The sequence below is a fragment of the Gigantopelta aegis genome, chromosome 14, assembly GCF_016097555.1.
Source record: "Gigantopelta aegis isolate Gae_Host chromosome 14, Gae_host_genome, whole genome shotgun sequence".
Lineage (NCBI taxonomy): Eukaryota > Metazoa > Mollusca > Gastropoda > Neomphalida > Peltospiridae > Gigantopelta > Gigantopelta aegis.
The window spans coordinates 26,852,364-26,871,353 of NC_054712.1; the positions used below are offsets into that span (position 1 = coordinate 26,852,364).

An 18,990-nucleotide genomic window follows, 5' to 3' on the forward strand; every position below is an offset into this window, starting at 1 on the left:
AAAAGAACTTTTGCTGCATTAGAAAAAATGTAGCTGGTTTCTTCTGATGACTACGTGTCAGAATTACCAAATGTTTGACATCCAATAAATTAATCAATGTGCTCTAGTGGTGTCGTAAGATAAAACTTTTTTCAATTGCAGTCTGTGGACCATCAAAGTTTATCTGTTGCAGCCAGTGTCCTAGGGCTGGTATAACAAAGACCATTGTATGTGCTGTCCTGCCCATATCTTGTACATGTAATCCATCCACCTTGGCTGTTTAGTAGGAACAGCCTATGTGGTTACAGCAGGTTTCCTCTTTCACCTGCTAGGTCAAGTATTGAATAAAAAGAAATTATTATACAAGCAAAGTAAAGTAAAGTTTGTTTTATTTAATGACACCACTAGAGCACATTGATTTTTTTATCTCATCTATTGCACGTCAAACATATGGTTATTCTGACACCGTTTTTTTTTATAGAGGAAACCCGCTACTCTTTTACGACAGGCAGCAAGGGATCTTTTATTTGTGCTTTCCACAGGCGGGATAGCACAAACCATGACCTTTGTTGAACCAGTTATGGAACACTGGTCGGTGCAAGTGGTTTACACCTACCCATTGAGCCTTGTGGAGCACTCACTCTGGGTTTGGAGTCGGTATCTGGGTTACAAATCCCATGCCTCGACTGGGATCCGAACCCAGTACCTGCCAGCCTGTAGACCAATGACCTAACCACGTAGCCATCGAGGTCGGTATATTATACAAGCTTGCGAGTTATACTGATTTTACGAAATGAGTGTCAGGATTCTTATCTTGGCCCGAGCTAGAGCAAGGGTAATACAGGAGTTTAATAAAAAATCAGCACGACTCACATGCAAGTATAATAATGTCTTTATTATCCATATTAGTTTATTAATTTTTTTATGAACAACAAGGACCATGTTAAAATGTTTTAACTAGGAAACCCCCAAATTACGTTGTTGGTTGGACACATGATTACACTTTTCATTACACATGTGCGTCGTATAGGTTTTATTAATTTGGTTATGTTAGACATCAAATAGCCATAGTATAAAATGTGCTGAAATTGACAGTTTGTTGTTTACAACAACGAAAATCATGAAATATTGGAATATGAAGCATAGTTCGTTTTCCCAAAAATTTCCAGTCAGAAAAACCGAGTTATTGGGAATAGTGGACATAAATACTGGACATCTGGTCACAAATGCAGCTTTTTCTATTTTGTGCCTAATTTTAATCAATAATAACTGATATCATAAAAATTTGAAAAATACTTACCTATTAAAATATAAATTTTATTTTATGCATGTATAAAAAATTTAAATGAAAATATATGAGTAAAAGTTATAAATTGGTACCCCTCAACATTGTTTTTGTCTTTTGTCAAACATTAATCCAGTAGTCTGAAGGTTAAAAGTAAAAATGTGTCTAAAATTATTTTTATTGCACATGCCAATTTAATAGTCAAATGTATTATTTTACAAATAAAACAGAAAACATCACATCAATTACAAACTGTTCTTGAAAGTAAATGTTACCTGTGCATATTCCATTTACAGGATACAAATTTGAGTCTTCACACACACATTCAGTTGCCATGGTTACACCTTTGGTAGTCATGTCTCGCGAACACGGCTGACATGAGTCATTGCCTAGCAATGGCTTAAAGGAATCTTGGGGACACCCTTAAAATAGTTATGAAAATAATATTTAGAGAGACGAATATTGTCTAATAATCAGTCAAATATCATTCTTAAGTACCATTGTTCATCTTGATATGACTAATGCAATACATCTAGGACAGTAAATAAGTTACCAGTTTATGTCCTGAGTTAAATACTCTAGTGATGAAATGAAATGTTTTCCCGAGGGACATAAATTTAATAATAACTGGTATAAATTTTGTTATTCTATTTATTAACCCAGCATATTTTTTAAAAAGCCTTTTATTTTCGATATACATATATGCACATGTATACAGAATCAATGTTAACCACTTTACGTATTGTTCTAAGTATTGCTATAACGTTGTATTTTAATCACATTCACAGATAATTTTCCAAAACTTATAGTTATATTTATTCTGTTAAAAAATCTATAATGAATTGTATGAAAATAACATTTTATTACAAATTTTATTACAAATTTAACAAAAAAAACAGAGAGCCGTATAAACGCAAACTCTTTAAACTACAAGACGTTATTTTGTGTATCTGCCAAATCTTGATGACGTCATATTTAGTACTAACAAGGTCAATGGTTTATAAGCGTCAAATCGTCCAACAGTATTGTCTGTCACACCAATGCAGAATATTTCTTACTGAGAAAAACAGAACAATATTTTCCCCATTATGGATGACTGCTGGGGTAATAAATAAATAAATAAATTTCAGGATTTTCACAAATGTAATTTTTATGTCACATAAAATGATTTATTTATTATATATACATTTAGCAAAATGTCACGTTTCCAAGACTATGTGCATTGAACCAGGAAATAAAATTCATAACCTTTTTGTGTCAAATTTTAAATTATTTTTACATATACAGTAAACTCTGTCTAAACAAGACAAACATGAACTGATATATACAAATCATTATGTATTTTTTACTTAATCACCTCTGGAGCACATTGATTTCTTTTTCTATCTTCAGCCATTCAATGTCAAATACTTGATCATATTAAAATATAGTCTTAGAGGAAACCCACTACATTTTCCCATTAGCAGCCAGAGATCATTTATATGCACTTTCCCATAGATAGGACATCACATACCATCACCTTTGATATACTAGTCGTGTGGCACTACTTGGAATAGGCCAGTACACACAGAATGCCAGATTAGACAGAATTCACCCAAACTACTGTGCTACTTTACCCAAAAATCTGGATTACACAGATGCCAGTTTGGACCGAGTCCACTACAGATTAATTGATATAGCAAATATTATGTTTAATTGAACTCAAACATCAATTAACTAGCACTGAGATATGAACCCTGCACCTACCAGCCTGTAACATAATGATTTAATCACAGTAAAATATACCAGGCATTTAATATCAATTCATGTTCACATCTATACCCAAGTCAGTTTCATACCTCTGCATTCGTTTCCATCACCATGGTAACCTGCCTTGCAGACACATTGATATTTGAGTGTGGGGATGAGTTGAGCACAGACAGCATGTTTTCCGCAGCTGTGAGAACAACGCATGTCCTCGGTTCGCTCCCACGGACTCAACACTGAAAACACAATCGTTCAATCTTACAGCAAACATAAACATGAGAAATACTTTCACTGTCTGGTCTTAGCAAATTTAATATTAATGAGACTGTCCTATTTCATCTATACCATCTCAATTGTCAACATATTTATTGTCCTCAAAAGAGAGACGCCAGAAAATATGTAAAACTACTGGCCTGTCAGACTACCATTAACACTGGGGCAAGACGTAGCCCAGTGATAAAACGCTCAAACACCATGGTATATGCTATCCTGTCTGTGGGATGGTGCATATGAAAGACCCCTTGCTACTAATGGAAAAATGTAGCGGGTTTCCTCTCGAAGACAATATGTCAAAATTACCAAATGTTTGACATCCAATAGCCAATGATTAATAAAAATCAATGTGCTCTAGTGGTGTCGTTAAACAAAACAAACAAACAAACCATTAACACTGGACCAAGTAGAAGACAAGATAATCTTCAATCTTCTTTTAATGATGCATGGCAAATAACAATGAATTAATGGCAAAAGGAAAATATATTTATGGCATGAGTCTTTCTGTAGTGACCACCTCAATTAAGTAGCCACTTGTCTAAGATACGGCATTCTCCTTAACCAACTGATACAGTACAAATTAACCTCAATTAAACAGTCACTGGTTTTAAGTGACCACCCTACTTTTCATCAAAAATATTTAACTCAATACAAATTAAGCTGTCTTAACAGCCAACCATTTAAGAGGCCATTTTACTGTTTTCCCAAATCATCTACTACAGTACTGACCTGTATTAAAGGGACATATCCTAGTTTTTAAACACTAAGGCATTTTTTTTTTTCACTATTAGAGCCATTTTTGATAACTGAAATCATACTTTACTTAGATTTTATTGTTTAGATTATCCATTTCTGTACATTCGAAGTGTTTTTGGTCATCCTGGTGTTTTTAATATCACAAAATGCATTTCTCATATTTTTAAAAATGCACATGTGTCTGAGAAGTAACAGTTATGGAGTGAGTTTTTGTCTGTTTTTAGAGGGCATTTCAAAGTCACAGACTCATGTTTCACTCAAATGTAACTTTATCCAAATATGTTACAGGTTTGTAGATTAACTAAACTTCGTGTTAATTTTCACGGGTTGAAACTAGGGTCTATCCCTTTAAACACCCATCTGTCATAAAAACCCACTCTGATACAAGATGACTGCTTAAATGCAGGTCTGACTGTAGATATTAATAAAGTGCAACCAAGTACATGCAGAGCTCACCCTACTCATTGCCAAATGAGCCAACTGCTAATTGTTTTACAAAGTGGCTTTAAATATTTAGTATTTGGCTAATGAAAACACATTTTAATAATTTTCAATGAAAAATGAAAAAATTGGCTCACACTAAAATATTTCCAGTGTGATCCCTGCTAAACACCCACTTTGGTACCAGGTGTTTAGCTTAAACACTGGTCTCACTGTAGCTATTAATAAAAATCCAACCAAAACAGGGATTTATCCAGGCATTCTGTGGGTCCAAACATGGGCCCCTTCCCAAAAGAAAGTGGCACTGAAAATTCCCAATTTCTGCACTAAAAATTCCCAATATATATTTTTAATTATGTCTGTTCTAATAAATTAATTTAACAGTGGTGTACTGCATCATTCAGTGGCCTGAAAACATATCCTAAATATGATTTACTCCCACTTTCTTTCTTTCACTTATTTTTGTGTTTATATCCAATTAATGTTCAAGCACGCTGTCCTGCGTACACACCTCAGCTATCTATAGTTGTTAGTTGGTTAGTGGTTAGTGAGAAAGAAGAGGGTGTAATGATCTTACATCTACCCATTGTCATTAAAAACTTGCTCTGGGTGGGAGCCAGTACTGGGTTTCAAACCCTGTACCTACCAGCCTTATGTCAGATGGCTTAACCACAACACCACCGAGGCTGGTCTTTATTCCCACTAATTTTCCCAATCCCATCGGATGTGGGACCCTGGTGATACATCCTAGATAAATCCCTGCTGATACATGTACGTTGAACTTACTTTGAATACAGCTGGTTCCGTCGGACGCGAGCTTCGACCCCACAGGACATGTACAGTGGTAGGACCGAGGAACAGCAACACACGTGTCATTACACTTCTGCCTTCCTTCTTTGCACTGGTTGTGAACTGCAAAGTAAGCAAAGTTCAAAGTTTGTTTTGGTTTCAAGACTACACCACTAGAGCACATTTGTTAATTCTGACATAGTTTTCAAGGAAACCCCCAATTTTTTTTTCATTAGCAGCAAGGGATCTTTTATATGCACTTTATCACAGACAGCACAACACATACCATGACATCTAGTGATACAATGATGCCAATGCATAAAACATAATTAATGTTTTGAATCAGACCACCAACACTTGCAGCAAAAGGTAAAGGTTGTTTTGTTTGACAACACCACTAGAGCACATTAATATTTGTTGTCAAACCATTGGTAATTCTCACACATACTCTTCAGAGGAAACCTGCAAACTTTTTCCATTAGCTACAAGGGATATTTTATTTACACTTTGCTACAGATTGGACAGTACATACCACAGCATTTAATATATACCAGTCATGGGGTACTAGATATAGGAATAGGAACAAAACCCGGAGAATGGCTCCACTGAAGGGATTCAATCCTATGATCCAAGCACCTCAGGCGAGCGCTCTACCAACTGAGCTAGACCCTGCACCTTTAACATTTGCTGCAATACTATTATGTGATCTGTATGGTAGTAGATAACGACAATACTAACCTGAGAGATCTGTCGGGTGGTAGATAACGACAATACTAACCTGAGAGATCTGTCGGGTGGTAGATAACAACACTACAACCTGAGAGATCTGCCAAGTGATAGATAATGAACAAATATTAACCTGAGAGATCTGCCTGGTGGTAAATAACAACAATACTAACCCGAGAGATCTGTCGGGTGGTAGATAATGACAATACTAACCTGAGAGATCTGTCGGGTGGTATATAACAACACTACAACCTGAGAGATCTGCTGGGTAGTAGATAATAACAATACTAACCTGAGAGATCTGCCGGGTGGTAGATAACAACACTTGTTGGTCGGGACAGGTGAGAGGCCATTGTTTCCTGTTCTCCAGTTATCATGTCGACCATGTAGATGCTGTGAGTGTACCAGTCCGAGTAGAAGAGTACGTTGTGGAAGACGACCATACCGTAGATATGAAAGACGGAGTCGGCAAGGAATGTCAGTTCTTTCTGATTAGAGCCTGGAAGTAAAGACCAGCTCTGTTAGTACACAATGTAAAACGGACTAATACTGCAACATATTTGGGTATTTTTGCAACTATACACCATAGTACAATTTGGTGACATGTACATTTCACAAATAACATTGGTATCTGCAATGAAAATGATGAGAAATTTAGAGGTATGTATTTTCTTTTATGGTTTTCAGTATACCGGTATACCTGCTCCGATCAAAATCAAGGTAAAATAAAAACAAACATACACACATTTATTCATTTGAAACACTTAAAACAAAAAAAAAAAATATATATTTTGTGATCTAGATGGGAAATACAAGATATGGAATGACATATAAAAAAAACATGCGTACCATCATATTTCATAGAAAACACTTTGCCGGAGCCATCCCCCACATAGAGAACTTCGTCCTGACTGGTCAGTGCATTTGGCCAGAACAGTCGGGATGACATGATCACCTTCTGGTGTTTTCCGTTAGATCGACATCTTCGAACACTGGGCGGCGAATCCTTGCTGCCATACTCAGTCCAGAATAGCCACCTGTAATGTAACAATACATCACTGCAATGGAATCTAACATACTAAGAATATGATGTGATGTGACATGATATGACATGACGTGTCATGATGTGACACAAAGTGATGGACATAGCATAAAGTACTGTAACATAACATAATATAATGTAACATAATGTAATGTAACATAATATAATGTAACATAATATAATGTAACATAATGTAATGTAATGTAATATAGTATAATGTAACGTAATGTAATGTAATGTAATGTAACGTAACGTAACGTAACGTAATATAGCATAATGTAATGTAACGTAATGTAATGTAACGTAATGTAATGTAACGTAATGCAACGTAATGTAATGTAACATAATGTAACGTAATGTAATGTAATGTAATGTAATGTAATGTAAAAGTAAATATATTCCCAGTACCAGCTCACACCCAAAGTGAGTTTTAATGGCTCAGTAGAGAGGTGTAAGAAACTACCCCAACTTCTCCCTCATTAACCACTGTAAACTAACCATTAAGGCCTGTTCTGGATAAACAACCCAGATAGCTGAAATGTATGCCCATGACATCATGCTTCAATAAAAGGGTGTAAGGATGAATATTTGAAGTTAAAATAAAACAAGCATTCTGAGTATTGCTTTAAGTAATACATGTTCCCTACCAGGCCCAACAAATTTTCGTATCTCCTATGTTCAAGGGCCATAACTTGGAAAAATGGGTAAATCGCCACGAAAGTCAAACTGAATCAAGGGCCATAACTCTGTGAAAAATGGGTAAATCGCTACACAAGTCAAACTTGATCTGTAACAATACATGATAAAGCTCAATATCTTGAGGCATTACAAAACAAAAGTCTGGAAAACCATGTATGTTCGACAGACAGAAAGACAGAGACAAAACCTATAATCTGCTCTAATTGGACTGGTCGAGCCCTAATAAAATCAGTTGTTCCGATATATATGCAGAACACTAACAGGAATCAGCAGCTCACCTACGGAGAGATTACATAATCATTTTGAACTCACTTCTTCTTTGACCACAGCAAGATGGCCCTTGGTTTCCGGAGATCTGTGAGGATTTCTTTATATGATGACCGTCCTCGCTGTAGGTTCATCCTGGCGATGATCCCAGTGCCGTTGTGGATGTAGCCGGTCCAGAAGAGCCGCTGTCGGTCAGTGTCCACCGTCAGACCATCGATGAAGTGATCGGTCTCTATCACCACCGCTGGCTCAATGTCGTTAAACGGGGACGACAGAATTGCTTTCCTAAAAAGGCAAAACATATTTTAAACTACATTTACGTGCTGATATCCTTTCAAGGCTCAAAGCACTAAAAAAGGAACATCTCTTAACCTTCTGAATACTTTTTTAAAGTAAAAATATCTGAGTAAAAGTTTAAAATTTGTACTCCCTCGTTTTGTTTTTTTTGTCAAAAATTAATCCAGAAAATCAGAAGGTTAATGATGGGGTAGGGTTTACCTTTTTAAAATACCACCTTACTTAAAATGTGACATCACAGGTTATTCTCGAGGACCCTTCATATATTTGAGCCCAAAACATTTACTTTTTTAGGTCCTACTATACACACCCACACCAAAACCCATACCCACCCACACACAAACAGACAGACACACACACATGGAAAAAACAAACTTTAACTGTTAATTGGATGACAATAATCTGTAAGCAGCATAGTTGATGTGATTAAATGGTGACAAAATTGCTACCCTAAAATGCTAGTCACATCCACCTACTTTGCGAGATCTGTCCAGTAGATTGTATCTGTCTGTTCGTCGTACGTTGTGGCAACAAAGTTACTCTTGATGTCACTGTACAGCAGTGTGTGTGTCCCTTCCTCAGACTCGGGGTCCAGACTCAACAGCTTCAGTGTGTTCAAGTCGGCAAATAGTAGGAAGTTTTCTGGACCTGAAATGAAAAATAAAAAACTTTGATTTGTGCTGACCAGGATGGACAGACTAGTTAAAATATTTGGATCTGAAATCTTAAAAAAAAATCTTATTTATATTGACCAGGACAGATTAGTGAATGTTTTTGGATCCAAATCTACAGACATTTTATGTTGACCAGGAAAGATAACAGAAACTTTCTGGATCTGAAATAGACACTTTTTTTTTTTTTATGTTGATCATGAAAAACAAGTGAAAGTTTCTGAATCTGAAATCTACAAAAAACAATCTTATTTATAATACCAGGACAGGTAAGTGATCCATTCTGGATTTGAAATTTACAAAACAAAATGATTTATGTCAACCAGGATCTGAATGTGAAATTTACCAGATGTTTATATTGACATGGACAAGTGAGGGATTCATATTTCACTAGCCAGAGCCTCTTGTGAGGCATCGGCTAGACAATACACATAGCACTGATGCATATTCTACACAACAATATTTACCCAGGACAGAATTTCTAGGGGTGTTCAGATTCAAATTTAAACTAGAACACCGAAGACTATCTTTCCAAAGAGCCATTTAGTTTTGAAAGACACTGAAGTGTCTACTACTCACGTTCGCATGACGCCTTGTTGCTGGACAGAATCCTGGCTGACTGGTCCGGACACTGACAGGTGAATGGGCTGGCTGGTGACGATGGAATTCGTACACACTCACTGCTACAGATTGCCGAGTTACAGGACACATCGGAGGACTCTAACAACACAAATATATACATCTGTCAGGTCATATGAAACAAACCATTTTGACAAACATGTAAAAACAGGTGTGTTTACATACTGACAAAGCATGTATAAATATGTAGTAACATACTGACAAAACATGTATAAACATGTAGTAACATACTGACAAAACATGTATAAACACATATGGTTATATATTGACAAAACATGTATAAATACATGTGGTTACATACTGACAAAACATGTATAAACACATGTGGTTACATACTGACAAAACATGTATAAACACATGTGGTTACACACTGACAAAACATGTATAAACACATGTGATTACACACTGACAAAACATGTATAAACACATGTGGTTACACACTGACAAAACATGTATAAACACATTGGTTACACACTGACAAAACATGTATAAACACATGCGGTTACATACTGACAAAACATGTATAAACACACGCGGTTACACACTGACAAAACATGTATAAACACACGCTGTTACACACTGACAAAACATGTATAAACATGTATGGTTACATATTGACAAAACATGTACAAACACATGTGGTTACATACTGACAAAACATGTATAAACACATATGGTTATATACTGACAAAACATGTATAAACACATGTGGTTATATATTGACAAAACATGTATAAACACGTGGTTATATATTGACAAAACATGTATAAACACATGTGGTTACACACTGACAAAACATGTATAAACACATGTGGTTACACACTGACAAAACATGTATAAACACACGCAGTTACACACTGAAAAAACATGTATAAACACACGCGGTTACACACTGACAAAACATGTATAAACACACGCTGTTACACACTGACAAAACATGTATAAACACATGCGGTTACACACTGACAAAACATGTATAAACACATGTGGTTACACACTGACAAAACATGTATAAACACATGCAGTTACACACTGAAAAAACATGTATAAACACACGCGGTTACACACTGACAAAACATGTATAAACACACGTGGTTACATACTGACAAAACATGTATAAACACATGTGGTTACACACTGACAAAACATGTACAGTGAAACCTCTCAAAACCGGACAGCCATAGTACCAAGAAAAAAGTCCGGTTTTGAGAAGTATCCGGTTTACAGAGGTTTTAGTATTGTGGTAAACCGTTTGTTGGTTGGTGTTCTCTACTGATATAGTAATCACGAATGGAAAAACATCTAAACATGAAGAAAAGAAAGAAACGTTTGTCCGTTTGATCACATCGGCAAAAAAAATAAAATCTAATTGTGTACATTTAGCCCAGTGGAATAAATAAATAAAAATTAATATAAGTTATATGTATATAAAGTACGAGTATTCAGTAATTTCAATTCAATTTATTGTACAAAACACTCACAAGGAGCAGGTATGACACCATTCAGGCTTTTGACAGCTTCATCTAGTACATGTTTAGACTTACTGATTACTAACGACATTCAGTAATTTCAATTTAATTTATTGTACAAAACACTCACAAGGAGCAGGTATGACACCATTCAGGCTTTTGACAGCTTCATCTAGCACATGTTTAGACTAACTGATTACTAACGACATCTCTGATTGGCTGACCAATCACTTGACCTCTACCGGCTCAAGTTATCATAACAAAAACAAAAACAAGAGGCTGAAACCATTTATAATTTTCAAGACCTTTATAATTATTAGATACACTACATTGAATAGTTCGCAATAAATACATTTATAGATTATTTCAGTAGATTTTATGTTATTTTAAAGCAGTGTTCACTTCACAAAGGCCTCTTGCAATTTTGTCGGGATTCTTTGACACTCGATCCGACAGGCCTCTGTACACAGGTGTTGATTGCAACGACACTTCCACCGAGACAGGACAATGATTGCAATCTCTGGGTCCTTTGTTTTAATTAGAGTGTAATGCCTTGATAGCTTTCTCACCAAGATTGGTGTCATTGTTAACGACTGTTCAATCTCGTGACCGACTCCGCGAATTTGAACGAATGTCTAGCCTAGTGCAGTGGTGCATGCAAGTGACCATTTGTTTTATTAAATTTGGGACCGGTTCAAGTCTTGAGAATCAAAATCCGCATCAGTTTATTGATCATGATGTAGACAAATAAACATGTGCAGATTCACCGCCAAAAATCACATCCTCCTTCCCTCCCCCCCCCCCCCCCCCCCCGCAAATAATGAAAACAAACACATGCTTTGGACCGACATGAATGACAGAAGTGGGAGCGGCAAACATATGTTTAAAAAAAATAATATCGGTCTCGGAGATCGAGAATCGAGCATGTGCACATGTAATAAGCTCTGTGTACGCAATCACGTCCTCGGCTGAGTGGGTATTCAAAATAGAAGTAATGCAGTAATGATTGACATTGGTGTGACCGTCCATTTTCTGAGGTAAAATTTGCACTAAAAGAACAAAATGGGACCGGATAATTTCGTCCGGTGCGGTTTAGAGGGGGTAAATTTTAGTTTTAAAAGATACGCAAATCACGGGACCGTGTAAAACCTCCAGTTTTGAGGGAATTCCGGTTTACTGAGGGTCCGGTTTTGAGGGGTTTCACTGTATAAACATGTATGGTTACATATTGACAAAACATGTATAAACACATGTGGTTACATACTGACAAAACATGTATAAACACATATGGTTATATATTGACAAAACATGTATAAACACATGCGGTTACATACTGACAAAACATGTATAAACATGTATGGTTACATATTGACAAAACATGTACAAACACATGTGGTTACATACTGACAAAACATGTATAAACACATATGGTTATATATTGACAAAACATGTATAAACACATGCGGTTACATACTGACAAAACATGTATAAACACATGTGGTTATATATTGACAAAACATGTATAAACACGTGGTTATATATTGACAAAACATGTATAAACACATATGGTTATATATTGACAAAACATGTATAAACACGTGGTTATATATTGACAAAACATGTATAAACACATGTGGTTACATACTGACAAAAGATGTATAAATGTGTGGTTACATACTGACAAAACATGTATAAACATGCTACCAGCTAACATGTATAATTATTAACACATTTGGTTACATACTGACATTCATAGAAACTTGTTTAATATTCCATAAGTGCATATACCATATATATCAATATGTATTTTAATTACCTTGTCTCCTGGCCAGGGGTGTATAATATAGCCCAGTAGGTCTCTGACCACTTAAGATTACACTGTTATCCACACCAAATCGAAGATCATAGGACTTGAGGTATCCCTGTTTGGGCCCTGATATGGAGACCCAGTCTGTGTAGTACAGTGTATCTCCTCTCACTGCAAGGCCCATGGGCAACTGTAAACACAAAATAAAATAAATCCAAATCCACCAAACAACAGGGTAAAGGAAGATGAACTAATATTTAATACAACCCTAGTACACTATTGAAGACTCGTGTACATTCAGTGTCATATTAATCACTTTCAGAACACACCCTCACAAATTTCAATCCAATCCAAATAGTTTATCATGCCTACACCCATTCACGGTTTAGGCATATCCACCCTAGGACCTGCCTCTGGCATGGCCAGTGGCTTGGTCTTGAGCACAGATTTCAATGAAATCTGGCACACTTATAGTAGCCTAGTTAGTGATAAACCTTTGAACTAAAATTTTAGGCTTCTATTTCACCTAGGTCATTGAACTTTAACATAATTTGGGACACCACCCATTTTTAAAAGGTTCTGAGAGAGAGAAAAAATCCAAATAGCTTTTTTTTAAAAGGTCTTGAATAAATAAATTAATTTTATTATATGCTAAACATTTGAAAGTTAACAAGCAGAAAGTAATACTTTCACATGATCTTTGACACCATGAACCCAATTTGTTTTATTATTTTTACATTTACTGGTAATATCTAGTTGTTGAAGACAGTTCAAAATTTTAAGCTGGGCTACTTATAGTAACCACAGAATAGTCTATTACATGTGTCAGGGTGTAACTTTCAACAGTGAGCTAAATTCCCCTCCTCCAACCCTGATTTTTGATACACCACAGCACTTACCGACACATTAGCACTGAGCTTGAGCTGTTCCCAGCTTGACTTAGCCACATCATAGACCATGAGGTGTGGAGAAGATGTCAGGTTGTTGAAGTTGGAGTCGGCTACGTACAGTCGACCATTGTAGAAAGTCAGGCCATTCGGATTGCTGAGTCCCGAGTTTAGTATGACCGTCTCGTCCGAACCATCCAGCAGAGTCTGGACAATCTTCGGATGCTTGCCCCAGTCTCCATAAAACAGAAACCTGCAAGGTCAAAGGTCAAATTAAGATATATTTACAAAAGAGCAGGTTAAAATATCTTGGACCTAAAAAGGTCTATTTCATTTCAATTCAATCCATCTTATTAGCATCAAGAGATGTCATGAATGAATGAATGAATGAATGAATGTTTAACAACACTCCATCATGAAAAATATATTGGCTATTGGATGTAATACATGCATGAGGCAGGTTACAAAATAACACCTAGCATCATATAATGGAACATATAAAACAAATAATTTAAAAGTTGGAGTAAATAATATTAAACATTTGAACATTCATAGTCACTGGTTCTTCCCCAATATTTTAAAACAGTAATATGCAATTTCTGAAATTCCTTTGGTTGCTTGTTTGGATTATCTAACTATTCATGATCTTTTAATATACTTGTGGTCATGTTTATTAAGTATGTGCCTGTGTTAAGGAAAGGAATATTTGTTTAATGACACCTTAGCTTATTTAAAATCATCACTATGTAGTGTCCAACATGCGGGTTTTTCTATACTTAACAGACAAAACCTGATGCCGCTAGATAGGGTAATTCTACAGAATAGCAGCAAAGGATCTTTTATTTGCAGTTTCCCATACACTGGACAACACATACATTGGTCTTTGATATATCAGTTGTGGATGAGAGACATTGGTCTTTGATATATCAGTTGTGGATAAGAGACATTGGTCTTTGATATATCCAGTGTTCTAGCTAGCAATAAATAGAGGGGCGCTGCGCCTGCCCCCGTTTTGTGCCACCCTGCCGTGTTTGTCTCCGTACCACCCCTGATTATCGCCGCCCAGCCCTAATTTATTGTCAAACAAAAATACAAAATCTTGCTTTCCTCTCAAAGCATGTACAGTGTTGTTACGAGTCTGAATTCCCAATTAAGAAATGTTTGACAATACATTGTTTGGCCACAGTTGTGAAAGCAGACTGCAGTAACGTGATATGTTTTTTTCTTTTCTATTGTTAGTCGATATGACTGCAGACGAGCGGTCTTACAAAGCTTGAATGCGAAGTAATCCTCACACCGTCACGCACATAACCACACACCACCTAGCAAACACCTAGTTGAAAGTAGACCATCATGATAAACTTCGACAGAACGTCAAATGCGAAATTTATTTTGATAAGTAAATTTTTGAAAGTAATTTTTGCCTTTGCAAATACCCAGACCAAGATACATATAGTTTTAACTGATGTCAGTAGTCCTTATCAATGACACATTGACTGCATCTTTATAATATGGCACAGAGTAAACTAGCAATACTGGTTATTTGGTCTATGAAGGCATAACTGTGTTTTGTTAAAAGCATGTCTGCAAAAGCTATTTAATGAAATCTATCTAGACCTTGACATGCAGTAATAGCCGTTTTTAAATGCAGTGAGCAACTTGTTACAAATATATCCTTATGTCCATTTTTTTATTTGTTTGTTCTTTTATTTCTTTGTTTCTTTTTATTTATTTCTAATCATTTTCTTTTTTTCATTTCTTGATTTCTTTTAATTATTTCATTTATTTATTTAGTTTAAATTACATTTGGGCATGATATTAAATGGTATAAATACTATATATAATAAAAAAAAGAATATGATTTTTTAGGTGATCCAACCTTTTGTAAAACATTTTAATAGTTAAAGTTTGATTTTATTTAACGACACCACTAGAGCATACTGATTTATTAATAATTGGCTATTGGATGTCAAACATTTGGTAATTTTGAAATTTAGTCTTAGAGAAAAAAACTGCTACTTTTTTCCATTAGTTTCATCGTTTATATATACACCATCCCACAGACAGGATAGCACATACCACGGCACATTCCAGTCGTGTTGCCCTGGCTGGAACAAGATTTTTTTAATAGTGTCTATATTTAGTACATTAGTACAATAATATTGCATACAGTGATGAATGTACTGTTTCATCAAACATCCAAATTCAAGAATAATAAATTTGGGTTTAGAAATTGATTGCCCCCCTCCCTCCAAAAATGTTTTGTAAATTAAAACCAGCATGGATATGTCTACATATATGATATTTATGAATGTAAAAAATTCGATCATATCCAGCACTTGCCTCAAAAAAAGATTTTCGCGTTAAAAATGCCCTACAATTAAATTAGCACCCTGCCCCATCAAAATCCTAGCTAGAACACTGATATCAGTTGTGGATGAGAGACATTGGTCTTTGATATATCAGTTGTGGATGAGAGACATTGGTCTTTGATATATCAGTTGTGAATGAGAGACAATGATAACAAAAAAAAACCCAGGTTCATCACAAGTAATCGATCTTGCGACCCATTACATGTCAATCAACCACTCTACCAATAAGCTACATTCTGCCCCTTGCACCTGTCTTAAGAGACCACTTTAGTATTCTTCAAAATCATTAAACTGATCTGTACTGAGCAGCAACCTCCCTTAAAAAAGTGCAGTTTTAGATTCCCCAAGAAGTCTGCTTAAAATAAATATAATCTCCAGAACAACAATCTGTAATCTTTCCTCACCGAGTCATTCTCACCAACAAACAAAATAATCATATATTCAGTCTAAAATAAAAATCAAACTAGTGGCTTTTAGCTGATCTAATGTCCAGATTCTTACCCATTCCTGATATCAAGGTCAAGGCCACGAGGTCGCTCTACATCTGTGATGACGGTTTTTCTTACACGTCCGTCAAGACTGATGACCTCAATTCGATGCCAAGAGTACACTGCCCCATCCAGACCAGGTGCAGACTGTCCCATGTTGGTGAAATATAGTCGCCTAGCAACCCAGTCAACAGCCAAACCTAAGGCAAATAGAGAAACATTCATTTACATAATTAATTTAAAAAAAAATTATTGTTGTAAGAATGGATACATCTTTAACTATCATTTATACTTATGAAATGATAATGATGAAAAAAACTTACAAATCGAATAAAAAGGAAAATTTGATTAGGATAGTGGTAAAAAACCCAAAAGAAATTAAAATGCTAGTCTGTATGTCTGCATGCATATGCATATCATATTTCAAATTTTATGATCAGAAGGATAAATAAATTCTTTATCAACTGTATATATTTTTGCTGATTTTAGGTTAGTATTCAGTTTTGAATAATAAATATATCAAAATTCCTAGAACATCCAATTAAATACACACAGACATACACAAACTGAAACATCTGCTAAACCGAAATACTTTTGGTTAAAAAAAAGAATCTCATACCATCTACAATGCCAATACCATGGCTACAGTTGAGAAATATTTCTTTCTCTGATCCATCCAGATTGGCACGATAAATGTTATTTTCCTTCACATCACTCCAGTACACAATCTACAAACAAAAACATTTTTACTGTTAATTCATGATATGCAAACAAGAAATCAAATTTACTATAACAGGAATTAATTTTTACCATATTATTTATGATTAAAAGCTTTTAAAAGATTTTTAATTGTAACATTCACAAGCTATAGACAAAAAATATTCATACTATGACATTCCTGACTTAAAAACATAAAAAGTATTTTACTACAAACATAAAATGTTGTAATATAACATTATTATCCAGAGAACATTTTGTTTTCAAATTTTTTATTAGCAATATTTCTAATCAATTGAAAAACTACTGTTTAATATTTAAAAATTGTGTAGCGATATCTGAAACTTGTGTAGCAAATCGTGATGTGATACTGAACAAAATATTCTACAAAAAAACATTTTACTAAAACATTGTAAAAAAATAATAATTTACTTTAACATTCATGAATTACAAACATAAAATATTTTTACTGTACCATTCATGATCTAGATACATAAAAAAATATTTCTACAATATGCATTATCTACAAGTATAAAAACATCCAGTGTTTATAAACAAAACATTTTAATACAACCATCATGAATTACATCATAGTGGTGTCGTGGTTAAGCCATCGGACATAAGGCTGGTAGGTACTGGGTTCGCAGCCCGGTACCGGCTCCCACTCAGAGCAAGTTCTAATGACTCAGTGGGTAAGTGTAAGACCACTACACCCTCTTCTCTCTCACTAACCACTAACAACTAACCCACTGTCCTGGACACACAGCCCAGATAGCTGATGTATGTGCTCAGGACAGTTTAATTGGATTTAAGCATGAAAATAAGTTGAAATAAAATGTTTGTCTTGTTTAACGACATCACTAGAGCACACTGATTTATTAATGATCAGCTATTGGATATCAAACATTTGGTAATTCTGACATATAGTCTTAGAGAGGAAACCCGGTATATTTTTTCATTAGTAGCAAGTGGTCTTTTATATATGCACTATCCCACAGACAGCATAGTACATACCACAGCCTTTGATATACCAGTCGTGGTGCACTCACTGGAATGAGAAATAGCCTAATGGGCCCACCGACTGAGATCAATCCTAGACTGACTATGCATCAAGCGAGCACTTTACCACTGGGCTATGTACCGCATCTGCCCTGGCTCTGAAGTGTATTTTACCTGTTCAATAGGATCATATGTAACTGCACTTGGGCTGGAGCTACGACCTGCCAGGGTTAAATCTGGAGACTGGGCCCCAGTCAGCGAGATAAATCCAATATCTCCAGAATCTCGCAGGGTGAAAAATAACAGTTCACTTGGCACTATGAAGATAATAAATATATATCAATTATAGACTAGTAATAGTTTTTGTTTTCTTCCAACAATATTTCAATTTCATTCAATATTTCAAAACTTTCTAGCAATATTTCAACTTCTTCACATTTATCTACAGCATAATTAACAAAAAGCCAAATACAAACATTGTTAATAGTGTTCTTTTAATGAGAAAATATCTGACAATGTTTAACTTTTCTGCAAGTTCATCTTCAGAAACAAATAATTTGCAAGTAAAATATTTCAGTTACATCATCTAGTAATATTTAAGTTTTTTTCAAGTTGCATTTCCATTCCCCCCTCCAGGAAAT

General features: G+C 35.3%; 1 protein-coding gene across 1 annotated transcript in view; it reads right to left on the minus strand.

The window, feature by feature from the left end:
* Positions 1 to 17,832, minus strand: part of LOC121389163 — a 31,832-nt gene extending 14,000 nt beyond the window's left edge. Inside the window, exons 1-13 of the mRNA XM_041520771.1 lie at positions 17,821 to 17,832; positions 17,253 to 17,361; positions 16,647 to 16,833; positions 13,786 to 14,026; positions 12,896 to 13,076; positions 9,551 to 9,691; positions 8,777 to 8,948; positions 8,049 to 8,288; positions 6,845 to 7,032; positions 6,288 to 6,494; positions 5,267 to 5,392; positions 3,103 to 3,246; positions 1,540 to 1,686 (exon numbers count right to left, since the gene is read on the minus strand). Of these exons, the coding sequence (XP_041376705.1) occupies positions 1,540 to 1,686; positions 3,103 to 3,246; positions 5,267 to 5,392; positions 6,288 to 6,494; positions 6,845 to 7,032; positions 8,049 to 8,288; positions 8,777 to 8,948; positions 9,551 to 9,691; positions 12,896 to 13,076; positions 13,786 to 14,026; positions 16,647 to 16,833; positions 17,253 to 17,361; positions 17,821 to 17,832 (2,095 nt within the window). The remainder of the gene's footprint in view (positions 1 to 1,539; positions 1,687 to 3,102; positions 3,247 to 5,266; positions 5,393 to 6,287; positions 6,495 to 6,844; positions 7,033 to 8,048; positions 8,289 to 8,776; positions 8,949 to 9,550; positions 9,692 to 12,895; positions 13,077 to 13,785; positions 14,027 to 16,646; positions 16,834 to 17,252; positions 17,362 to 17,820) is intronic.
* Positions 17,833 to 18,990: the final 1,158 nt, after the last annotated feature.